Here is a 25,935-nt window from a genome sequence, read left to right as displayed (position 1 = left end):
ATTTACGGCCTGACCATCTCTCTTAATAAATTTATCAGATATACTTAGCTCTTCTGATGTTTCATGGAAAGTTCAGCAGTCTGTGTAGTGACCATGGGGTACTGGTGGATTCTGAGGTTGAGCAAGGCTTCTTCTGTTGGAGGCTTGCCTCCTGTGGTGGGTTTCTCTGGAAACCAGGGAAAAGCAAGGTCAAATATAAGTAGGGAAATAGTTGAAAATGAGTCATGAAAATGGAAAGAGAATGATAATGAGAATGGAGGGAGGAGACTGTGATAGGGACAGGAAGATGCTAAATCAGATCGTCAGTTTCAGATGGGCATCTTTTTTTTAAAGGCCTAACACATTTAAATATGTGCAGATTACTGATCCTACAACACAAAGATTTGAAGTTCCCCATGAGCATGTGGGCTCTTTCAGTGGACCTGCAGCCTCCAATTTAAACTACAGAGTGGAAGTGAGGTCAAATCCCTTTGGTATCGTGGTGACCAGAGTGAGCAATGGGAAAGTACTGTAAGTAATATTGGTGCTTTTTTTCTGATTAACACTGATGTCGCTGGTTTTCTCTGAAGGCCTGTGTTGCCACACAGAAAATCAGTTGCCATGTGAATAAGGTATGCCTAAGATGCAATGTGTGAGGTACTCTCTTGGATATGTTACCTACTTCTGGTCTTTTGACTGATGGACATTTTGCAAGGACTCTTGTGAGGCCTTTTGAAATGCTGCAGTATGAAGAGATGTTGTAAGAGTTTGGCTGTCCCTTCCCTTCCCTCTGATACTAGATACAAAATCTTTACAGCCACTTTGTTCAAGGAGTATTTGTTATCTGAAGACCTTCCCAGTGCTTCAAATCACGAATACTCTTCATTCCATCTTTTATCTTAGCTGTTACAATCACGCCTTAGCACTGAATCACCAAACCCAGGTTGCTCTTTAGACTTATGATAGAGGAATAGTTGTTGCAAGCCAGTGATAAGCTGATCATGTAGTGCTGTAAAATATTTGAAGTATTGTATATTGAATGCTTTCATCCCATTTTTTTTTCCCTAAAAATAAAGAAACAAACATAGATGTGAACTAGCTGCATATCTTTGAGAGCCATTAAAAGGGAGGAAGTGTCAGGATGAACATGCTTATTAAATTAAAGAATGATTACCTGTCAGAGTTCTAGGACAGTTGTATTATCAATGCTTCAAGTTTAATTAAGTAGCGATTATTTTCATGCTGTTGTTAGCATTGCTTTCTTACTTAGAATCCTCTGTAATGATTGATTTGCAATTATAGAGAACACAAAAGATGGACTTATTATTCATTAGTCCATGACTGATTAAACAGGTATATGAAGGCGAGAATGAACACTCTAGTTCAATAGATCCATACTGAAACAGTGCCCTGGAAGACCGAGAGTTGTATCACTCTCTTTCTTATGAATATAATGACTGCTAAATAACACAATCTCCCACAAAAATACAGTCTCTAAAAGTTTGTAATTAAAACAATATAAAGGGAGTAGATCAAAGAATATTACTTTGAAACTGCGTACGATGTTAAAACTTATTGGTGTGGTTTTCTATCTCAAAGTAAGTCATTTTCTCTGCTTATGGTGAAAGGCTGAGCTTCTGCTGATCCATGTAAGCTCTTGTTTTAATAAAGCTGAAAATAACCTTCAGATCTTGGGATCAGCTTCATTCCAATTGCTTTGTGATTTAAATCTGGTTTAACTCATAATTACTTTCTTGTTGCGATTGTTTCATTTAAAAAACAATGACTGATGGGAAGTAAAGCTACTTCTGGCCAATTTTCATGCATTTGCCGGGTGGAAATGTTGAAAATCTCAGAGGAATAAAAGAGGAAAGTGAATATGGTTAAGATCAATTTAATGAACTTAAGTCTTTTGATTAATTAAAAGGCCACTGTCTGGCAGTAGGGATCTGCTGCTCACTCTCTGTGCCTCAGCACTACTCAGATTTCCTCCCAGCTGCCTGAGTCCCCCCTGAGTAAACAAGAAATGAACGTAGCTTTAGATTCAGTCTCTAAATCTCCCCTAATCCTTGTTTGGGAGATGCACATTTTATAATGAAAGAGATTGGTGAAACGCGCAAAATTAAATTAACAGAAGAAACTTTATTAACGAAGTGGACTTTTACTACGTGGATTCACAATCCAGTGCCACAGATGCAGGGTGGGAAGCTCTGGGGGAAGAAGCCATTGTGAATGTATCCCTGAAAATAGAGGCCACTAGTGTGAAGTTCCTATAGCATTGAGAGGTAGTGCCTGCCTCCCAGTCCATGCAAGGGCCTCTCTACCTACTGCAGCTGCACACTGTTCCCCTCTGCATCCCTCTCCTCAGGTCTCTGGATGGAGACCTGACCCTGCTATCCAGCATGTCAAAACCATGACAGCAGCTTAGCTAAAAGGAGTAGAAACAACCACTGCAATGATTCCTGATGTAATCCTTTTTTCTTTCCTTCTTATTTTTCTTTCAGTTTTGATACTACCATCGGACCACTGCAGTACGCTGACCAGTTTTTACAACTATCAATCAAACTACCTAGCAACAACATTTATGGCGTGGGAGAGCACGTGCATAAGCAGTACCGACATGATCTCTACTGGAAAACCTGGCCCATATTCAGCAGGGATGTTGGTCCCTCTGATGTAAGGACCTATTTCTTTTGTGCTCTATTTTTTGCAGACGAATTCTGGAATCCAAACCTATGATGTAGTAGAACATTAATGGCATCCACTACTAGGGATACTACTTGAGTAGATGATGATAGGACAAGGGGGGAATGGTTTTAAGCTCAAGAAGGGAAGGTTTAGATTGGATGTCAGGGGGAAGCTCTTCCCAGAGGGAGTGGTGAGGTGCTGACACAGGATGCCCAGAGAGGCTGTGGATGCCCCATTCCTGGAGGTGCTCAAAACCAGGTTGGATGGGGCCCTGGGCAACCTGGTCTAGTACCAGATCTGGAGGCTGGTGGCCCTGCCTGTGGCAGGGGGGTTGGAACTTGATGATCCTTGGGGTCCTTTCCAACCCAAGCCATTCTGTGATTCTATGATCCACTGAGCTTTTCCACCAAAACTTGTTAGGCACTAAGTGATGTTACTAAAAGCTAGGGGATGCTGACGGGAATTTTCTGAGGGATAGCTTTTATAAACATTTTGATTTCTCTGTTGGTGTGAAGTTCAAAATAATTTGCTCAATATGAGCATATGAGTCTTCAGCCTCTGCCGATAAACAATAAGTAACAGCATGTCCTAATGACCAGACATATGACGTATGCATGTTGAGCTAATGGCCTTGTAGTTTGGCAGATGTTGACAAAATTCTCTTTAACAGCTGTTTAATTAAGAGATAAAACTTGTCTGTCAGCAATTATTTGTGTCCATACTCTTTTTCCAAGATGATTTCCAGGGCACGCATCTTTTTTGACAATTACAGAGCAGTAACATTATATTTGTACTGAGGCTTCTGCAGGCTTTGTTCCAAATTTTTCTTAACATTGGTGCACACAGGCACATGGTGTTGCCTGTCGGTTCCTCCCTGCAGTGATTTGCTGACAGCATTATAATTTATGAGTATACGTGGATTAAAATCGGGTGAGGTGCTGATTCAAACAACAGTAGTCATTTTTTGCTTTTTTAACTCTTGTTGTTCCTAATGCACTTTATTTATAACTAGCTAATGAGCCTCCATTTGTCAGTGTTACATTTGTTTAGGGAAGCAACTATCCGTATGATTGAAACATATCCCAAACAGACACTGTTAGCAGGTTTAAAAAGCTCCTTCTTTTTTTTTTTTTTTTCCTCCTCTTGAAGCAAATGCATAACTTATATGGAGTTCAGACTTTCTTCATGTGTTTGGAAGACAGCAGTGGAGACTCTTTCGGTGTTTTCCTGATGAACAGCAATGCCATGGGTAAGAAAGCTTTCTCCGCAGCTCCAGTTATTGCAGCTAAATATCTTTTAAAATAATCTGTGAGCAATGTAAATGCCCATTTTTAAATATTGCATATGAAGTCTTAACATTACCTTCGATTATCTGATGGCAGTCATTGTAAGCATGTAGTAGCATTCAGCATTTGGCAATGTAAGCAGCGAGTGGCTCAGAATTAACATGCAAGTTGTGTCAGAAACCTATTGGAAGCCTTGTGCAGCTCTGTGCAGATGTGTAGGACAGCAGTCAGAGTATGAATTTGGAGTGAGCATCACTTGAAAGTAAATGAGAAATAAGCCTACCTATATATATATGTGCTATTCATTTCTCTTGAGTCTGGAAAGCTGCACTGAAAATTTGAAGAGGAAAGGTTTTGTCACTGGATTTGTTCTGATTCTTTTGTCTTTGTTGGATGTAAAGAAATGCAAATATGGGCATTTAAAAGTATCGTGTCAGTACATTTCTCCTTCATTGCAAATTCAAATAATGGTTCTGTGTTACTTAGATATTTCTGATCTGTGTTGATTTTTTTTCTTAAGGTAAACTTTCTACTTTTCAATGTCAGTATGACAAAATTATTTTAGATTTAGCTGGTATTCATAGTTGGCTTTGTGCACGCTTTGTCCGGCAGAGTTTGCAGTACAGCCTGCTCCAGCAGTGACCTACAGAACCATTGGCGGCATCCTTGATTTCTATATCTTCTTGGGGAACACTCCAGAGCAAGTAGTCCAAGAGTATTTGCAGGTACCTTTATTTAAAGAGACTACGCATTGAACAGATCCTTTAAAGTACTTGTTTTCTTCTTCTTTTTAATTCTTTTCCTTCTTTATGTAACAGTATGTCTTTGCCGTGTTATCTAATGTGAGTTGCTACATATTTACCTAAGAACAATTGTTCTTAGTATGTCACCAGTCTAATAGCTAGCTGGGATTAAGTTGGGGTGTAGAGATTTTTAGCTGGCCTGCTACAGGCAGCAGCACCTAGAGCACTGCTTTTGCTGGAGATACACGTGCAGACATGATGCAACTGTTCTCAGTCTGTACACCCTGACTGAGCTCCACATGAGCTGATCTAAGTAGAATGACTTACGCTTCCTTGCTCTTGATATATGGACAAATTCTTATTCATACAGCAATGTTATAAGTTATATATATATATTATATGCCCAAATATACATGCCCATAAATATTATATGTTCATATGGTAATATTATAGTAAGTAATATTCTTAGTGATATGTCATGATCGTCCAGTTGCATCCACTATTAGTACCGCTAATGACTTTTGCTCTCAACATGCAGTTTGTGGGACTCCCAATGTTGCCTTCCTACTGGAGTCTGGGCTTCCAGCTCAGCCGCTGGAATTACGGGTCTCTGGATGAGGTGAAGGCTGTTGTGGACAGGAACCGTCTGATTGGACTCCCTTATGTAAGTTCAGGTTTTGAGGAGGGCAACAATCCCATCAAGGTGGAGTCCTGTGGGAGAAGCTGCCCAAAGATCGTGACTGTGGTGTTACAAACCTCGCTTATTTCACATCAGTTCAAATTAGTGAATTTCTAATAAATTACTATACGTAGCCTTATGGTGTCAAAAGTTTTTACACCTTTTAATGCAGTGCCATTATCAGAATGGGACACCAGGGGAGACTTAATTACAACAAGTTTTACTGGCCCAATTTATTGTAATAATTTTTCAGTTATACTCTCCATCTGTATCCATTTATTTTCTAGTGTTATCTAGTCCACTGAAATATTTTTTTCAATGTCAAGTGGACAATTATGGAACCACAGATTATTCTTAATTGATAAGCAATGGTAAATTACACGTAATTTTTAAATAGACTTCAGATTGCTTTTGAAGAATGGCTAAAAAAGTATGAATATACCCTGATTTTATGTTAAGAGTTGAGGAAGGAATGTTTGTATTTAAATGGGCGTTCCTAGAATTTGGGCAACTACAAAGAAATATCACATGTCCAGGGTCTAATAAAAAGAATGCCAATACACACATTCATTTGAATTCTGCTAATGTGAAATGTTCCTTTTAGGTACAGAAGATATTTCAGTATAATTCATTTAGATAGTAAGAACAAACAGGAATTGTCATGAGAAACTGCATTAGAAAAGTATTAAAAATCTTTACATACCACTTCTCATGTTTAAGCTGAAATCTCCTGCCTTTCAGGATGCTCAGATCACTGATATTGATTACATGGAGGGAAAGAAAGATTTTACATACGACAAAGTGCTGTTTAGTGATCTTCCTAATTTTGCGACTTACATGCATAACCATGGACAAAAATATATTATCATATTGGTAAGTAATTCTTTTTGCCTTGTAAATACTATCATTATAACTTTTCATAATTATCTTACGCATTTTTTTATATAATCATTACGCTTCCTGCCTAACATTCCGGTAGTCTGTAAAAACTGATGAAGTGTTTCCTGGTTTCTAACTATTTTTTTTTAACCTTTTTTAGGATCCTGCTATTAGCACACAACCTCTAGTTGATGGTAGTCAATATGGCAGCTATGTCAGGGGGGAGAATAAGAAAGTCTGGATTAATGAATCAGATGGAGTAACAACATTAGTTGGAGAGGTAAATGCATTTCTGTGAAGTTTAAATGTGGCTGGTTTGGTTCAGTTTGGGGAGGCTCGTTTTAAACTCTTCATTTTCTAAGTCGCTTCTTCCAGTAGCAGCCAGTGAGGACTAAGATTATAAGGTCTAATTTAGCATGTGATATGTTTCAATCTTTGATTTTATTTTTTGAATTTTGTATGCTGTATGTTTCTATTTTTGGTAAAATCCTGTTTGATATTAATGTAAGTTTTATGGAAAAGTAGATGTAGATGTTTCATGTAGTAGATGAGAAAAAATACCTTCGTCCCCACTCACCCACTGAAAGCTGATGCAAGAAAAATGATATTCTAGTATGCCACCATTGCTTTTGATGATTCGCATTCATCAGAAGATTTAAGAATTTTGTATCAAATTATGAACTTCAGTGAATGTAAATCTGGTATCTGGAGGTGCTGGTTGACAGTAGTGTCAATACAGGCTGGTAGTGCAACTTGGTAGTCAAGAGGGCACTGGACTTGATCCAAATTATTTTGGGGGGAAAAAAACACCAATGGAACTCATATTATACATTTTCACCTTAATCCAATGCAGTGAGCAGTATATTCTATTATTTCCCTTTGAATTCTATAGGTATGGCCAGGGGAAACCGTGTACCCAGACTTCACCAACCCAGACTGCACCAGTTGGTGGGTGGAAGAATGCAGACTGTTTTATAACACAGTGCCATACGACGGGATCTGGATTGTAAGTAATTCAGAAAAAAAAAAAAATTGACAAGGATAGATGTTCATTAAATTCAATTAACATTGCATTTGAAAGGGACGTTTACTATTATTAGTAACTTGAAATCAGTGCAGGATGTGCATGTCTTTTGCTGTTGGATTTACAATTCAAATTTGGATTTCAATTTTAAATTTGAATTAGAATCACTTATTGTGGCATTTAAATGCTCAGTGTGCTGTTTGCTGCATGATCAGTCATGGTCTGAAATGCTTCAGTGGATGAACCATTGATCAAGACAAATGCTTTCACACTCCTGGACTCAGAATGGCAGTATTTGGAAACCTGCATACACAAACAGAAAATGTGTCTTAAACATGTCCTGAATAGAGGGTATAACGCATCACATCTATAAATCTATGCTTCAGGTAGCTCATGGATTTTCAAGTTAGCACATTTGCAATCATTGTCCCAGATTAGGATCTGGAAAAATCAGACTGCCTAGGCAGAAGTCACCGCACATCTTGCTGGTTCCGCATTTCTCTCCAAACACGAGCTCTCTACTCAGGATCTTCTCTTGAGATGTGTGTGGGGCCAATCATGGGTAAGGACAGCATATATACGTGAGCACGTCCTGCAGCTTCTGTCTCTGAAGGGATGAGGTGTAACTCTTAAAACATGATGCTCACCTGCATACTGAAATCTGTCCAAAATAGAGACGTATTAATGGACCAGTTCTGTGTCCAAGTGGTATCATTCTTACCTAAAAATATGGTGCTACCACTAAGTAAATACTCCTAAAAGGATAATGGAATAGAACATGAGATTGTGTTAGGAACATGTACTTGAGGAAACTTCATTACAATCTACATCTCACTGCCTGCATCTTGCCTTTTCAGGATATGAACGAGGTGTCCAACTTTGTTCAAGGTTCAAATAAAGGTTGTGAGCAGAATGACTTAAACTATCCTCCGTTCACTCCCAGTAAGTCCACCTCCTTTAACCATAGAACAAAATATCAGAAACCTGATAAGTTATTGTACAGTTGTTTACAAGGATGTAAAGTGAATTTCCTCGTGTTCTCACGGATGAGGTTGGAATATTAAGTACTGACTCTAAGAAACCTTTGCCATCATGTTGTCCAAAAATGATTCAGAAATTTAGGCTACGGGTGTACAGTGCTTCCTTGTATGGGTGAACAGTTGCTTGCAGGCGAAATCCAGCTGGCCTGCAGTTGAAATGCAGTCACTTAAAGCCAGTAGTTAGTGTGTTGTTTTAACGTCAAATTTGGAAGTAAAATTGTTATTTCTTCTGACCTCAAACACAGGTGAAGGTTTCAAATTAAGTAAAATAAAATTTCCGTCCAGTTCTGCATGTAAGAGGGAAAATTAGGAAAGGATTATATGTTAGTTGCCTGAAAGGTACAACTTTAAACAATGCGTTAGCTTTGGGGGCTTTTCTCAGCATTAATGGGCCATTAAGTAGCTCCACTGAGGAAATATGTCTCAGTGGAGACCTTGCAGGCTTCGTCTGCAACTTTACAGTAAATCAAGGACCTAATGCAAAGAAAGGAGATTCTTCTTAGGCCATGTTGTTGCTTCCAGGAGTATGCTTGGTCTTGTGATAAAGCCAATAGTGAGGAGTACATTTGTGCTAAGACTTAATAAGAGAGGTACCAGGAAGCGTTGGAACTGAATGGAGCCTGTGATCACCACTTAATCACACCTAGGCAAGGATAGAGCATTTGAGTTAACCATTTTATGTTATGCACTGAACAAATTGATACACATTATCCATCAGTTTACTAAATTCCACTGCCTTAACAAGGCTGCATTTGTAGCACTGTTAGCAGTAGTGTGTTGATTGTCATGAGATACCCAAAGCTGAAGCGCAGAAAATAGCACAGATGGAGCAAAGATGAATAAAACTAGCAGCCATAGGAAGCATTTCGTTCTTGTAGTTCTAACAGTAGCCTTAATGTGAGCATTGAAGAGGGAAAAGGGCTTGAATGTCAAGAGTGGACACTGGGGGAAAAAAAAAGGACTGGAAGTATTCAGAATCAAAATGCACTTCAAAACTAATCTCTGTGTTTCTTTATTGAAGATATTGTCGATAAACTCATGTTTTCCAAGACGCTTTGTATGGATGCAGTGCAGAAGTGGGGCAAACACTACGATGTCCACAGTCTGTATGGATATTCCATGGCCATAGCAACGCAACAGTAAGGAACTCATGCTAATATCCTTACAGAAAGTTTTCAGAAGAGTACATGGTCTGCATTTTTCAAAACAGCCAAGAGATTTCACTTCTAAATAAACCTATTTTCTGGACAATGTTATATTGTATTTAAGCTAACGTAGCAAAAGCAAAATCTGCTAAGTTCTAGGTCAGACATTGTCAATCAGAGATTTGTAGAAAAGTGGTTTAAAATAAATGTCTTGAACTTCTCTAAAAGACACCTATTTAACCGTAAAGGTCCCAGAGATAATTGATTGTTGAAAATGAGTCAGTATAACTCTGCCTTCTATAGAACTATTGATGTCTGAATGATCTTTTTTCTGTTGCATAGTTCCAGTCTTGTTTTGTTTTCAGAGCCATCAACACAGTGTTTCCAGGAAAAAGAAGCTTCCTTATTTCAAGGTCTACATTCATTGGATCAGGAAAGCACACAGGACACTGGCTGGGAGATAACGCAGCAACATGGGAACAGCTAAGATGGGCAGTACCTGGAATGCTGGAATTCAACCTCTTTGGATTTCCTTATGTATGAAATATTAGTTTGTTATCTCCGTTCAGAACAAGTAGACAAACATTGCCGTTTTACCTCTGTGATAATGGGTTACCTGATCAAACACTGTCTATATAGCCATTTTACCATTTCAGTTCTAAGTTAATTCCCTTCAGGGATCTGGTTTTAACAGTTTTTCCAATGACTGATTTTTTTTTTTTGGTAATTAGAAAATTTGTTTTAATTTCTGGTACTGTATGTTTATGGTGAGACAGATGTGGGCAACAGACATTATCTTATTTATGCCAGACTTCTAGTACTATTTTATTCATTAGCAATTGATGTGAAATACCTTGAGGTTTTCCTATTCATTTTTCCATGAAATAAAAAAGTCCATTTGTAAGTGAAATGACCAGATTCCTCTTAAATATTTATATTTGTATGAGTTTGAGCTGTTTTCCTAGTGTTGGGCTATTAGTACCAAAAAGAAAGGTAAAAGTTTGGAAGAAAAAGGATGATAGGCAGCCTTAGGAAGCAGTTGGTTTCTTTTTTTTTTTTTTGTACACCATCTAGTTGAAAGAAGAAAAGTAGAAATGCGTTGAATAGCTTAGCCACCCTGGTGAGAAATGAAAGATGAATTGACACATCCCTTAAATTTTTGATTATATGTAGAGATTAGAGGTGCAGTATGCTGCCTGTCCAACGCATTCTGCTTTTATTTAAAGATTGGAGCAGATATCTGTGGCTTCGTTTTTGACACCACGGAAGAACTTTGCAGACGATGGATGCAAGTAGGAGCATTTTATCCATTTTCCCGGAATCACAATGCTGAAGGATACATAGTAAGTTGTTCCTTCTCTTACAAACTGTTTTGGTTGTTTTGTTTCTGCTACATTTCCTTTTGTAGTATCACTAATAATCATTACTATCGCTAACAATTAGGTAGCTGACCAGTTTGAAAATGGAAGAAGCTTGAGGTCTCTTATGAAAGCTTACCTTTAAGAGGTTCAGCTTCTCAGGTGTGTGGTGGTTTCACACTGATAGCTAGCTAATCTCCACAACATGGCTCATTCACTCCCTCTCCTCAAAAAAACAGGGAGGGGAAGTATGATAGGCTTATGGATTGACATATGGACAGTTAAATGAAATGAAAAGAGAGGAAAAAAAATGTTCAGACAAACAGAAATGGCCACATAGAAACAAGGAGAGAAAACTCTGAACAACTCTATGTCAGCTAGTGATGTTTGGCCACATCTTGAGAAGCAGAGCCTCAACGCTTGTAGTAGTTGTTTGAAAAGGACAGATGCTTTCATAGCAAGAGTTCCACTGTTACTTCCACTTGATCATCTTTTCTTGCTGAGCGTGGCACCATGCAATATGGAATATCCCCTTGGTCGGTTTAGATCAGCTGCCCTGGTGATGTTCCCTCTACACCCACGCCCAGCTCTGAGACAACAGTCAATTCTCATGATTGACAGGGTATTTCCTGCACCATGAAAATAATCGTCTAATATTTATTTTCAGCCTCAGGATCCGGCTGTGTTTGGAGCTGATTCAGTCTTGGTGCAGACCTCCAAGCACTACCTGAACATTCGCTATACTTTGCTGCCCTACCTGTACACGCTCTTTTATAGAGCGCATACTCGAGGGGACACAGTTGTACGTCCAGTTTTGCATGAGTAAGTGTACCAGATGGCCTTTGTGAGAATTTTATTAGGAATAAATAATACAGACAGGCTGAGTGTTGTTAGGGACTATCTAAATAGGTATATAATTTCTGAAAATGCCTATTAGAGTATATGTAGAGACAACATCTGAGTTCATGAAGTACCATTTTGGTGTAATCAGAAGAGTAATCAGAAACCATCTGTAATTTCTGTATATATGCATGCATTATTGTCAGTCACTCTGAAGAGTTTCTATGAAATGGTGTTGCCAGCTAATCAAATTACTCCATGCCATGATGTGTATATTAGAATATACATGTCCTTGCCTCCAAATTCTTGAAAACAACTACTTTGAGAACATGCGTGCACGTATGAATACACACACAGTTTCATATATGTACAATCAATACTATGTTAATCTAATCAGACCTTATCTTCTGACTTGCAAATGGCCTCAGATTTAAAAAAATAATAATAAAAAATAATTTTTGCATGACTTTTCAGTCATTATTCTAGGCAATCAGTTCTTGGAAATACTAGGATTCTTGATGATGGTACAGCTCCTCAAAGCCACTTACTACTCTGTCCTTTCTCCAGGTTCTACTCTGATGAAGGGACATGGGCAATTGATAGGCAGTTCCTGTGGGGTCCTGGGCTACTTATTTCTGCTGTAATGGATCAGGTAGGTTTGGCTATTTTCATGCCTGTCTCAAAAAGACTTACTGGGGACCAGAGACACCTGAAGTCATCAGTTCCAGCTCTTTTCTCTACAGGTGGGGAAACTGCAGCGTAAAATCCCCAAATACACTGTTGATATCTCTCCTTTATTCCTCTGGTTAGAAAGTACCTTTCTGTTTTTCTCATTCATGTGACAATGTTGTTATTCAGCTTGAAGGTTAATAGCACTTAAGTTTATAGCACCTTTACTGTGTGTGTATTTCGTTCTGAAATTACGTTCCCTCTCCCTTTTAATACTGAACAATCCGAACCACAAAAACAGGCTTGTTCATTTCCTGGAAGATCCCAGGAAATTTGCTCTGGTCCTATTCTAGTCTGAACTCTTCTGCCTTGAGCAGATGTGCAGCAAAGCCATTTGGCTCAGAGAATGTAGAGGACCTTGTCTATTAGCATTAGCACAGTTCTCTTTCCAAGGGAAGTATGTTTTTTGCTAGTTTTTGTTAGATTATATTTATTTTTCTTTGATACTTAACACTGGTGACTAACGACCTCTCTTTGGACTCCTTGAAAGACCATACTTACTTTCATTTTTTATCCCACTCTTCATTTATTGCTTTCAGTGAGAGAGCCCACATGTTCTGGTCACTGTGAAAATGGAAACTGCTGAGCTTAGTGCTATTAAGCACAGCTCCTATTTTCCAGACCTCTATATAAACAAAGTCATCTGATCTCATATTCTGATTCAACTCATGTTTGTATCATATCAGAATGTAATCCAGCATCAACTTCTGTCATGCTATTTTAGTTTGTCTGTCACATAACAAGCAAACGTTGTTTATTAATTACCTTGCTTTCAAATACGAATTTATTTCTTTGTCCTCCTTCCAGGGTGTGGATGTAATCGATGCATATATTCCTGATGCAGTATGGTACGATTATGAAACGGTAAGTAAATGCGTAGGCTACTAGAGGGTGTCTTTCTAATGTTCTTTGTGTGGGGGGGGGGGAAAAAAAGATTTTCAGCCATGTTTCAATGGCAGAGACCTGAAGAAAAGCCTACAAGAAAGAAACGGTGAAGCAAGAGGGTGGGGATGGTAGGGTAAATGCACGAATCAAAGCCTCAAGAAAAGGACGTGAAAGTGTGAAATATGGTGCACAAGCTGGAAAATTGATTGAATTGAAACTTTAGCAAAGGTCGTGTTTGAAGTAAAGTTAAATATTACAATACAAGAGCTCTTGCAATTAACTTTTACTAATCTTTTTCTGCAAATTAGTTTCCCAATATTGTGATGATGTTTTGATGGATGTAAAAAGACATTGCTCATATTCGGTGTCCCAACAGGACTTGTTGTCTGTGTTGACTGAGCAAAACACAATGCTGAAATGTGTTGATTAATAACATTATATTAACAAATTAATGTGTTATTTTTTGTGCCCGTTGGCACATAGATATTTTCCTAACCCAAACACCTCCTCTAAAAGAATGATTTGAGAAGGAAGTTGTCTTAAATATCAAATTTCACAGCAGTGAGTAATGCAACAAACCCATTCTCTTTTTACGCGGCTGTCAATAAGGGGGCAAGAATCTCAGAGAGAAAACAATGGACCAAGATGTACCTGCCAGCTGACAAACTGGGGCTCCACTTGAGAGGAGGCTATATTTACCCTATTCAACAACCAGCTACTACAACAGTTGAAAGGTATGCTTCCAGAACAAATACTTTTATGATTAGGTTAGTGTAAATTCAAGAATGGGCTCAGGACTGTCAGGTTACAAATCAGTAGTAGCCCATCAAATTTAATGCTTTCACTCTGAGACTTGGGAATAACTGTAAACCACAACTCACTTCTGCTTCTATTTACATTAAATATGTAGTGATTAATTCAAGGTTTATTTGCATGGCATTTTGTCAGTTCGCCATGTATTTTCATACATTTGCATGAAAATGAATGACAGTAAAGGACCAATCTAAGACAATTCTCAAAGTTTTGCAAACCTGCAGAGTGTCACACTCTTAACACCAACAAGAAGGTTTTGTTAAAACTGCCTAGCGAGTGGCTACATCCGTAAGACAAAGACTTTCTTTTTATAGTCGCAGGAATCCATTGGGACTCATAATTGCCCTGGATGAGAACAATGCAGCTTCTGGGGAGTTATTCTGGGATGACGGAGAATCTACAGGTGAGCATTTATTACTGGTGAAATAGATACAATAAACAAAACTTCAGTATGCTTACAGACTTCCATTCTTCAGTTAATTTTATAGAGCAAGAATGAGCCATTGTGGACAGTTACAAACAATTAATAGTGGCTCTTATGTCATTGGTTTCTCATCATTTTTAAGAGGAGAAGAGTGACTGTCATTTAGCTCGTCTGTCTCTCTCTTTTTTTATCCTTTTTTTTTCCACGTGTTCATGTTTCAGCATAACCTTCTGTATGCACAGCTTTGGCACATTAGCATGCTGACTGTTAAACCACGGTGTCAAGATTGATATATATTCTGGTCTAGATCCAAATTAATTTCAACGGGTGCAAGAATGCATATAATTAGTGTTGGACACCAAGAATAGGCAGAAAATGAAAAAGCAGCACTTTTATTAACTCTCTGGAATTATTTAAATTGCTTGTGAAAACTGTAGCAATTTTCTTAACTCAAAGGTATGGTATTGAAGCCAAAATTTGCCATGCCATCTGGTGCGTGAGCACATGAGTAGGCATGTATAGGCCATACTTGTCATGTTGCCAGCCTCTATAGTATTTCTGAAGATTTAGGTGAGCATCCAGTTTCCATGAAATTAAAATTAGTTGAAGTACTTCAGTCTCTTAGGCTGTTTTTGCAGCGTTTGTCCTATGTTATAGGTATTTTAGAAAAATCAGCAAGCAGTTTGAATATGTATCTTCTCTAATTCATGTCTCATCGTGTCCAGCAGTTGGCGTTGAGAACTGCATCCCCCTTATCTATTCTCATTGTTATTTTTCCCTCTGCTGGAGGTCACTGTCTTTGTCAGAGCAGCAGCTGGAGGGAAGGTGTGATCATGTTCCCTTCCTCGTGCTCAGCTGACATTGTCAGGTTTCACGCAGGGGAGGTTGGGTCAGGCAGCTGCAGGGAGCAAGGCCAGAAGCAGCACGGCTCTGCCGACCTCTGTCAGAACCTTTGGATTCATTCATTGGTCTCCTTGAAGTGGAGAACTCCCGGTCAGATATTTCCTACTAGAACACGTACATCAGAAATCCTAGCTCGGAAACCTCTAGTTTGAAGGGTTTCTGCACCCTGATGCTGCAGGAGATGCTGGTGGAGCATTTTGTGCAGTCTGACAGGAGGACAGGTGCAGGAAGTGCCCAAAGAAAGATACCTGTGCTCCAGAGGAATTGTGACGGCAATGTGAGAAAACTCAGTGGAAAGAAAATAGCTTGGAAGACTTGACACAACTGACCTGTAGGGCTCCCTTTTGTTATTTTAACCGTATCAATCACATCTCACAGAAAAACTTGGAAGCCTCTGCTTCTTAAAAATTTCGTACAAGTTTGGGATGCTGTGAAGAAATAGAGCAGTGATTTGGCTGATTACTGCAGCGATAAGTACTGAAGGCCTTGGGTGGCTGGTGCTATGACAGCTGTATGTACTGCTTTGTCAAGACCTAAAATAACTCAGCTGTTGTTGTACTCGCTTCTGCTGAGTAACAAAACCATAAAACATGCAGTGATTTTATTTCCTGGCCCAAACTTACAGGTTGCCATCCTTTTAGATAAACTGTTTACGGGTTTGCTTGCTACAAAATAATTTTCCTTTTCTTGCAAGGAAAAAAAAAAAAAGACAGGTGTGGTCAATTTTTGTATCTCATTTATATGTTATCATTTTCTTTATGAATCGCTTATTTTGATTATTTTGGAGGTTTAGCTTTGAAATATATATCTACATTCAAGAGGATCTAGGAGAACATAAGAAAAAAATAAAAAATAGCCTACCTTTTAGAAAAGGTAATTTCAAGGACGTTTTGGAAAAATTTGGAAAATTCCGGGCCTTACAAAAAAGAGTTTAGAACTTTCTGATGTTCAAAGAGAAGATAGTAAAACTTAAATTTCTCTGATGGAAATTATAGTGATTACTTAACCTGTCTAACTCATAAGCTTGCTTTTTACCTGCAAAGTGAAAACATATGGAGAGAGCAAAGCACGTCATGTCACTTTGGACTATATTTAGCCTTAATCCATGTTAATTTACATCTCGTTTACATTCCTTCATTTCTGCAGAAAGCAGATTGCTGGCCAGGGTACCAGTTCTTAAGGTTAAAGCAGAAGTGCTGTGAATAGTCACTCTCCTTAACTTTGGGCCTCAGCTAGTAAGTTCTATCTGCCTACAGATTTCAAATATAGAGAAATAGGAGACTAGAATACATCAGCAAGATCGATTACAGGTCTAGGAGATATGTCTCAACAGAAACAGTTGTGAGATCTAAATGGAAAAATAAGAGGAAATACTACAGGTATTTTCAAAGTGCATAAGTACTGTTTCAATAGCAAATAACCTTCCACATGTACAAGTAGATTATAGTTTAATTGCTTCCTTTTACTAATGGGTAGTCCTCTACAGCAAGGGTTAAGATAAGGGTTAAGATGATCTTAAACTCTGAGCTCCATGTGGTCTTTAAGAAGAATACAAAATAAGAGTCGAGACCACCAGTAGCTTGCATACAGTCTGCTCAGAGCAGCTTTAGAATGCCATAATGATAATGATGAATATTTGCTTGGTGACGAAGTCCTGGTTTTTACTTGTTCCTTTCCGCACTGCAAGTTTGACTTCTTTCTTTACCTTACAGGAACAGTTGAGAGTAACAACTACATTTACTACGAATTTACAGTTTCCAATGTAGGTATTCTCTTTTAAATGATCTTATTCTCAGGTTTTATCAAGTGTATAATGAAAGGGCATTCTTTTCTTCCTCCTTATTCTCCTACACTATTTACTGAGAAGCGAAGTGTTTAATACTGTCAAGAGGAGTCATTTTCAAGATGCTGTCTTTTAAGCGAGATGAAAGGCTCTTTTATTTGTCTTACCTTAATTAATTGTAGTATCTAAAGAACTCTGTTTTCACTTCATAAACTCAGCTGCAATGTTTATTGAGTGAGAGAACTATAAAGCATAAGAATCTTTATAGTGCCAGGAAGGAGGTGGGTGTAGTGTTTGTTAGTTTGAAAAAGTTGTTAAACTGAAAAAACTCTTTGTACCTATACTGGGAAAATGTCTCCATAGAGGGAGTGGAAGACCTACATCCTGTTTGAATCCACAGCATCTGCTTCATGATTCGTTTCTGTTCTGTGCTGTCCAGAGACACTGTATGACAAAGATTGCAAGTAAAATGATGACCTTATTTTTCAGAACCGTCTACAAATGAATGTCATAAGCGGCAGTTACGTTGATCCAAACAACTTAAAATTTGAAGAAATCAAAATCCTGGGGGTGCTCCAGCAAATAACAGGTGTTACTGTCTCCCAGAACAACGTAGAGCAAAATTCTCAGCATAATATCACCTACAATCCTTCAGATAAGGTAAGTCAGTAACAAGCAAATGTGAATCTTTGAAATCACCTCAACTTGATTTTTATATATTGCAAATGATAGGACTCGTTACTGATGCTGTTTCCACAGGATATGTTGCACACTTGATTGCAAAGAGAAGTGCAATTGCATTAAATATATAACATGATGCTGCTAAAGGGGAGAATTGAAGGAAATGCTTTCCCACACTAAAGATAGCATGGAGGTTGCTTTGAACTTGCTATGAATGTGCATTGTACACTCTCTTTAGTTAATAGAAGCACCTGAGTTACCTCAGTTACTGACTCAAAATCAAAATATTTAACTTTTTCTGACCACTTGCACTCATAGCTCAACAAGTGAGGAACTGAGTTTTTATTCCTGTGTTCTTCCATATACTGATGTGTGGGATTTAATAACTATTTGTTTAATATTTGTAGGTTGCTCATATAACAGGACTTCAGCTTCAACTGGGAACATCTTACACGCTGCAGTGGACTCAACAACAGAGTATCAACGAAAGGTTTGATTGTTATCCCGGCATAAATCCAACACAAGAAAAATGTGAACAACTTGGCTGCGTCTGGGAGGTAAGCAACAATGATTTCCCTAAACTGACGTGATTGGAACATTTCCAGAATCATAGTTTTCCTTCTGCATTGGGTACAGAGGTAGAAGTAGCCAGGTAGATTGGTTGGACTCAATTCACATGGGGGCACAGCCTTCAGCTGACCTGTACTAGCAGATTTTATTTACTTCGCTGAAACTAAGGTAGTCGGTAACAGCATGTTCTTCTAGAGTGCATTAGAAATGAAGGACAAATGTGGTATTCTTTGCAAGGTAGTAAGAAATAATGATAGAACTGGGAAGAATAGAATCGAGTTGATCAGCATCCTCAACTGCCCCTTCTGGTTCAAAGGTACCCCAGCCTTAAAGGCTTAACTCCCACTGTCATAGTCACAGAAGCACAGTTTAAGTCAAACTAACTCCTTTGGATTGCTGCTTGAGAAGTAATGCGTGAATCCACTGGAAATTGTCTCATGTGCAAACTAAATTGTTCCTCTCTCTGTTGATAGCTATACATCCAATTGATAATACCTGGCTGTATCTCCTAGATATGAACAATGAAATTCTCTATTAGCTACTCCTGAAACAGCAACATCCAAAATACTGAATGGAGTTCCCTGAAATTATTGTACTATTAGGAAGATTTTGTGTGATTGTTGGATCTTTGGAAATGCCTTTTCATGAGAAAACAACCTCTGGTCCTGTTGTGGACTATGTACATCTTAAACGTTTGCTCAGGTTGAAAGATGCTTCAATTTTGATGACAGCAGATGAATTAATGTTCATTAGCAGCTCAGATGTGAGGAGCAGGCATAGTTTAGGTTGAACAACTAGGCAGGACTGATGGTATGCAGAGGTGGAGGGAAGGCTAGTGCGTTAACCTACATCAGCTCATCTAATCTTAGAATAACTAGTTTAAGTTGAATTATAGCAAGAAACTGAATAATTCTGATTGTGTTCTCTGGAGATCTTAGATAAGATGTAATTCTCAGTGGATATTTTATGGGTAAATCTTACGAATAAAAATATCTTCAAGCCAATTGAAAAGTCTAGTCTGGGTCTGCCTGAATATCTTATGAGTTTTGGTGTATGTTTCTAAAGGCAGATGGAGACTGGAGGAGAACAGGATTAGAAAGGAAGTAAGTTCTGCGGATTTCAGCAAACAAAAAGTCAGCTATGTTGTGGGATTGAGCTGAAGATGGCAGATAAAGGGAACTTAAATCCATCTTCATTGTGCAACTTGTCAGTTTCCTGACTGAACTACTGGCACAATCTTGGCCAAATATTATATATCTGAATTTTAGTATAGAGATTTCTGGGTTCTGCATTGCTTTTTATTGCTCACTAATTGCCTTAAGTTTTTCCCAATTTTCAACATGTGACAGCTATCTGATAAAATGGGAGCTGTGGATTTCGTGCTAGTAGCATAAAGTACAGCTTCCTAGCACAACTCTCTACCCTGCAACCTATTTCCCCTTACAGCAGGCACCATCAAACCCGAACAGTCCATCCTGCTATTTCAGCTCCGACAACGCTTACTCTGTTGGTGAAGTAGAATACTCCTCATCAGGTTTGGCAGCCAACCTGATCTTAAACAGTGCCAATACCAGAGCTAATGACAATTACACTGCCCCAATTGGTACGCTACGCTTGGAGGTTAAATATCATAACAACTACATGCTGCAATTTAAGGTAATGTTATTCAAAAATGTTAGTTTGTAATGTCCTATTATTAAAAGTGCTTCTATTTGTGTAAATTTTAAGTTTTTGTAGGCAACTTTGTATTGTGTGGACAACAGCAGTATTTCCTTTTAACCACACAGTTGTTATTTCTCTTAGGCCTCATCTGTGGCTTTTTTTGCCCTAGTTTATACTAGATTTTACAATGAAGTTATATGAATCAGAGGTATATTGTCAATGTATATGTGTAATGTCAGCCAGAAGCACTGGAACTAAAGATATTTTTTTGGTATACAAGTAAATTAATCATTATCATGACTGTAATGTTTATTTTTGCATTAACTAATTCACCTGTATTCTAGAATTTTAATACAGTGTTGTTTAGACCATCATTTATTACTGTGCCTTTGGTAAGACTGAAATGAATGTGATGAGATGCGATGCACAAAAAAAGTTAGGTATCAAGAACTAATCCATGTCAGCTTGAAGGATTCAGAAACCTTAAAATATATATATATGTTGTTGAGTTGTCTAAGAGTTGACTACAAGATTAATCAGAAATGTATTTAACACACATGCATATATCTGTATTTTTTTTAAAAAAAGTAAAATATTAATGAATTTTCAAAGATAGGTACGTACTTCGAAGTAACATACTTGAATAATTAAACAAGTCATTCCTGATTCGTATTTACATCTTTAGGGTTTTTTTTTTCCCAACCCAATACAGGGAAGATATGTATTGGAAGAAAATACTCATCTTGGCAAAAATAATCATCAATTCTTTTGTGTTCATTTTAACTAATTCTAGTTTCTATCACTATAGATAAGTTTTCAAGCATTTCCTTGACATGATTTGATTGGTTTTTTTTTTCCATAGATTTATGATTACCAGAATCCACGATACGAGGTTCCTGTACAATTAAATCTCCCAACCTCCCCAACGAGTACAGCTGAAGGGCGACTCTATGACGTATCAGTTCAGAAAAAACCATTTGGCATACAGATTCGACGCAAAAGCACAGGGACAGTCATGTAAGCCATAGCAACCACCCTCTTTTTTCCTTTTCATTTATTTTTTCCAGCTTTTTCCAAGCCAAAACTTTTTCTTGCGTGTTCCCTTTTTCAAATATCTCAAGACCAGTTTTTGTACCCTTTCCATAAAAGATGCTGTCTGTTAGATGCCAGGTGCAGCTTCATCAGAGATGGCTTCACAGTTGCATTGTGTGAGAACACTGACTAAAGGAACGATGGAGAATGTACCCCGAGCAATACCCCTTGTCTCACAATTATCTGAGGTTTTTCCCCTTTCACTTTATAGTCTGACACTTGCTGACAGTCTTGTGGAACATGGGGAAATGCAGAATGTGGACATCTCCAAGGACTACTTAAAGGGTAGCTCCCAAGTCTCTGGCAGAAATGATATTCTACATGTTCTCAGATTTTCCTTAGATGTCCACAGCTGGCAATTTGGTTAGGGCTCAGAAACAGAGCAGGAAAGAAAGTAATGTCTGGGCAACTTCTGCAGGTGGACTTCGGTAAAGTGGTAATTAATCAATCTGAGTATCTTACTTTACTGTGAGGGTAGTCAAACACTGGAACCCGGCTTCCTAGTGAGGGGGCTGGTGCCCTGGGCCTGACAGTGTTCAAGAGGTATTTGGATAATGCTCCCAGTGATAAATATGCTTTAACTTCTGTTTAGCCCTGAAGTGGTCAGTTAGTTGGATTACATGATCTTCTAACTGAAATATTCTACTGTACTTTATTCATTTCTTTCCTCGATAAAGCTTGTCAGAGCTAGAAGACAGGCAGCAATGATGTTAGCCATTGTGTGTATTTTGTTTTTTTATTCATAAAATCATTCTTACATCATTTTTGAAGTAAAAAAAACTTCACTGCAAGTTGAGTTCTCTCTCTGTTTCACCTTTCTAGAATAATGTAATTCTTTGGGAGAGCACCCCCAAAGATTGCAGTTTAGTTATCCACAGTAAAGAAACAGATATGCAACAAATGAATCCCGTGAATTTGTTTCAGTGTAATCTGCAAAACAAATCCAGTGAGTTGTAAAAAGCACCAAACTCACAGTTTTCCATATGGTACCAAGGATCAGACTGGGAGGAAAATATGATCAGACTCAACTGAAGGGCGTTTTTTCACTAAATTGCCAAAGCGTGATGCAACTCACTGTGACTGATACCTGTGCATATGTATTTCTCAAGAGGCACAAAGGACTGTGTATCAAATTCTTAGACATCCCCAGTTCATGTGCTTTAGGTTTTCTCAGTGACCATGGAAGTGTTATCCCATCTCTACTGAACACTGACAGTTCCAGAGAAAAAAAAACGATATTCTAAAAGAAGAGACTGACATCCAAACCCAGCACTGAGCATTGCTATGTTTTTATTTTCTTCTCTTTCAGCTGGGATTCGCAGCTGCCTACCTTCACATTCAGCGACATGTTCATTCAGATTACTACCCGTTTGCCATCCCAGTATATATATGGATTTGGAGAAACTGAGCACACCACGTATCGACGTAACATGGACTGGAACACCTGGGGAATGTTCACAAGGGATCAGTCTCCTGCTGTAAGTAGAAATGAATCTAATGCATAGAATTGTTGAGCAGGACTCGAGAGTCCAGAGGATGTCTGCTGGTTCTAGACACTTACTGGGTATGATTGTATTTATTGAAGCTTATCATTTGAATGGCATCTCAATGGCAATGGTTTTCTCTAAGCCTGTGTTTTGTTTGTGACCAGCAAAACGAATCGTGTGGCACTCAGGCTCTGAGTTATACAACGGGTGGTAACCGATGGTTTATAAATCACAGCCCATTGCTCCTTTTTTTGTGCTTCACAATGAATTACTCTGAAAGTTAGGTATGAGTCAGAGACTCGCACTAATTAGCGATTCAGTGTGTACTTGCAGAGGTAAATCAGAAACCTTGTGTCTATGCATATACAATGTTTGCAGTTTTCAGAGAATGACCGGTGGTTGTTTATCACAGCTATGACTTTTATACTATTTCAGTATATTGAAATATAATGGAACAACAGCAGAATATCACTAGCATCTCCTGATCATATAGATTCCTACCTCTGTTTTGGGGATGGGGGGAAATAGGCAAGTTTTGTCTTGAAGAAGCTCTTTGTTATTAGGAAATCTTAAAGGCAGCAGTACTTCTGATTTCCTATCTACTTGATCACTCTTAACAAGACTGACTCCAGTTGTCAAGCTGAAAGTAGGTGTGTTTTGTAGGCATGTAGGTTATTAGTATACACTTCTGAAGCTTATTTGTTGTAGGTTTGGCAGTTGTGTGTCTCATCTTTTATTAAATTTATTAATAGATGTAAATAGGTCATTGCTTATGCTGTTTCCACTGTAGACAGCATTTTTTTTTTTTGCAGGACCATTTGAATTCCTATGGTTATCATCCCTTCTACATGGCTCTTGAAGAAGATAGCAATGCCCATGGAGTTCTCCTGCTTAACAGCAATGCGATGGGTAAGAAAACCCTCACTTTATTCTCTCAGTGCATTTTATTTTTACATTCAGTGCTTTGCAGTAGGTGTTAATCTAGGCATCCTTTTCTCATTTCACTTTCCCCATTTCCAGACGTGACGCTTCAGCCAACCCCTTCCCTGACGTACCGCACCATTGGCGGAATTCTTGACTTCTACATGGTTTTGGGCCCAACGCCAGAACTTGTTGTCCAGGAGTACACTGAAGTAGGTTTCTTACCCATTACCAACTTGCTCTCCTTGGTTGGTTTTCACCTTTTCACCACAAATACTCTCTCTCATTTTCAGCTAATTGGACGACCAGTGATGCCACCCTACTGGTCCCTGGGATTCCAATTGTGCCGCTATGGTTACAGAAATGATTCTGAAGTTGCCCAGCTGGTGGAGGAGATGAAAGCAACTCAAATTCCCTTCGTAAGCTGGTTGTGTTTAATGTTTGAGCTCATGCATGCACTTCTAGCATGAATATGAAGACCCTTCAAAAACAGAAAGCAAAACAAAAACTGCCTCTATCCAACTACCATGGTAGATCCCTTTCTGCTGAGCTGCTCTTCAGCCTCGCATCTTCTAGGGGGTACCTGTGTCCTGACAGTTTAAACTGAAAGTGACTCTTGGGCAGATGATCTATAAATATATATTTTGAAATTGAAATTTCTGTTCTTTGTTTTTTGAATTGCAGGACGTTCAATATGTAGATATTGACCATATGGAACGCCAACTGGATTTCACTCTTAGCACACGCTTTACTGGGTTACCGGATCTAGTTAACAAAATAAAAGGAGAAGGAATGAGATTTATCATTATTCTGGTTAGTCTTGAATACTGGTTTCCAGTTGCAAATTATCACTGCAGAATGTATTTAACAGCATTTCTAATCCTGTTTGACCACAAGTTAAAAGAGTATTGCATTCAATTTTAGGATCCAACCATCTCTGGAAATGAAACTGATTATCCTACATTCTCAAGAGGTTTGCAGGATGATGTCTTCATGAAGTGGCCGAATACCGATGACATTATATATTCCAGGGTACTGTTCTTAAAACGTATATTACAGTAAAGGTGTATCACATCCAAGTGAGTGTCATGCCAGTCTTGACTTCATTTCTATCTATAGGTGCAGTCTGCTAATACTACATTTGTGCCTGAATGTAAATGATGCACTGAATACATATTGTAAGCTGAATTGTTTTCAGTTTGCATTGTCATTCATATACGTAGCAGTGAAGAATGGTTTTCTGTTTATGGTTTATATTCTGGGTGATCTGATTGTTTCAAAATATCCTTTGTCCTATAGGTCTGGCCATTTCTTCCCAATGTTCAAGTCAATGAGTCACTGCCTGAGCAAACCCAAATACAGGTAAATTTTGGTACAGCTTGCCTATTGACTCAAGTATAGAGGGAGAAGGGAAGTACCTTATTAAAGAAAAATGGCAGCAAACTAGTTGATAAAATCTTGTGTCTGGAATCAGATGGGGAAAGTGGCTAGCTCTCCTATAGAGACAAAAAAGAAAGTGATTGTTTTGTGTTTCAGCAAATGTTTTGGCATCCCAACAGTGGGATGCTTTCACTTACGTATCCTTTCTGTTTTCCTACTATTTTTACAGCTCTACGGAGCACATGCAGCTTTCCCAGACTTCTTACGCAATTCCACAGTAGCGTGGTGGAAGAGAGAGATCCTGGAGTTCCACAACAATCCCACTGATCCCTCAAGAAGTATCAAGTTTGATGGCCTGTGGATTGTAAGTGGAGAAATGCGTTTTATGTCTGTATTTTTTTTTCTCTGCCAGATACTAACCAACATCAGCACATTTCACAGCCTGTGTTCAAGTTCAGAAGGTACCTGGTGCTAAATTGCCATTAAATAAAACAAAGAACCAGGCTGGAGGGGCAGGAAGAAGAGTACCAGGCAGAACCTGAGCTCCCAGCTGAAGGCACCAGTTTAGCTCTGGGCTGTCCATTTGCACTGCTTCAGTCATGACTCTGTTCCTTTGCTGTGACATTGAACGGATGGAACCAAACTCAAACTGGCTTTTCTTGTTACGCTTTGCTGCTCCCTGTCCCTGCGCTGTGCCTGGTGTGAATATGTGTCAAGCAAGTGTGGAGACGCAAACTGAGATTGCAGCTGCAAGGTTCCCAAGGGCACCCGCAGTTCTGCTTGTTGTAATTTGGAATTTAGTGTGTTTTGTATGATGGAAGCAAATACAATAAGGTTTCGCTCTACATTTTTAGGACATGAATGAACCGGCAACTTTTATGAACGCTGCATTTGGCGGCTGTAGAAACGAAGTCCTAAATAACCCACCATATATGCCTCGTAAG

The 25,935-nt window shown here is 38.6% G+C and overlaps 1 protein-coding gene across 4 annotated transcripts in view; it reads left to right on the top strand.

The window, feature by feature from the left end:
* SI (sucrase-isomaltase) overlaps positions 1-25,935 on the top strand; it is a 45,664-nt gene that overhangs the window by 7,048 nt on the left and 12,681 nt on the right. Inside the window, exons 6-36 of one of the 4 annotated variants that reach the window (XM_021396956.1) lie at positions 359-510; positions 2,484-2,655; positions 3,817-3,916; positions 4,566-4,678; positions 5,235-5,360; positions 6,117-6,248; positions 6,415-6,534; positions 7,147-7,260; positions 8,136-8,220; positions 9,340-9,457; positions 9,829-10,000; positions 10,690-10,806; positions 11,489-11,643; positions 12,229-12,313; positions 13,198-13,254; positions 13,885-14,009; positions 14,403-14,491; positions 17,128-17,177; positions 17,688-17,858; positions 18,287-18,436; positions 19,899-20,105; positions 20,974-21,128; positions 22,513-22,681; positions 23,503-23,599; positions 23,711-23,823; positions 23,905-24,030; positions 24,296-24,424; positions 24,536-24,643; positions 24,911-24,973; positions 25,221-25,355; positions 25,846-25,930. In XM_021396956.1, the coding sequence (XP_021252631.1) occupies positions 359-510; positions 2,484-2,655; positions 3,817-3,916; positions 4,566-4,678; positions 5,235-5,360; positions 6,117-6,248; positions 6,415-6,534; positions 7,147-7,260; positions 8,136-8,220; positions 9,340-9,457; positions 9,829-10,000; positions 10,690-10,806; positions 11,489-11,643; positions 12,229-12,313; positions 13,198-13,254; positions 13,885-14,009; positions 14,403-14,491; positions 17,128-17,177; positions 17,688-17,858; positions 18,287-18,436; positions 19,899-20,105; positions 20,974-21,128; positions 22,513-22,681; positions 23,503-23,599; positions 23,711-23,823; positions 23,905-24,030; positions 24,296-24,424; positions 24,536-24,643; positions 24,911-24,973; positions 25,221-25,355; positions 25,846-25,930 (3,790 nt within the window). Of the gene's footprint in view, positions 1-358; positions 511-2,483; positions 2,656-3,816; positions 3,917-4,565; positions 4,679-5,234; positions 5,361-6,116; positions 6,249-6,414; positions 6,535-7,146; positions 7,261-8,135; positions 8,221-9,339; positions 9,458-9,828; positions 10,001-10,689; positions 10,807-11,488; positions 11,644-12,228; positions 12,314-13,197; positions 13,255-13,884; positions 14,010-14,402; positions 14,492-17,127; positions 17,178-17,687; positions 17,859-18,286; positions 18,437-19,895; positions 20,106-20,973; positions 21,129-22,512; positions 22,682-23,502; positions 23,600-23,710; positions 24,031-24,295; positions 24,425-24,535; positions 24,644-24,910; positions 24,974-25,220; positions 25,356-25,845; positions 25,931-25,935 lie in introns of all 4 variants that reach the window. The other 3 variants (XM_021396955.1, XM_021396954.1, XM_021396953.1) reach the window with 3 other exon arrangements.

Source organism: Numida meleagris, chromosome 4 (genome assembly GCF_002078875.1).
Source record: "Numida meleagris isolate 19003 breed g44 Domestic line chromosome 4, NumMel1.0, whole genome shotgun sequence".
Lineage (NCBI taxonomy): Eukaryota > Metazoa > Chordata > Aves > Galliformes > Numididae > Numida > Numida meleagris.
The sequence above is the reverse complement of the archived record's forward strand: the minus strand, read 5'-3'. Positions and strand labels throughout refer to the sequence as shown.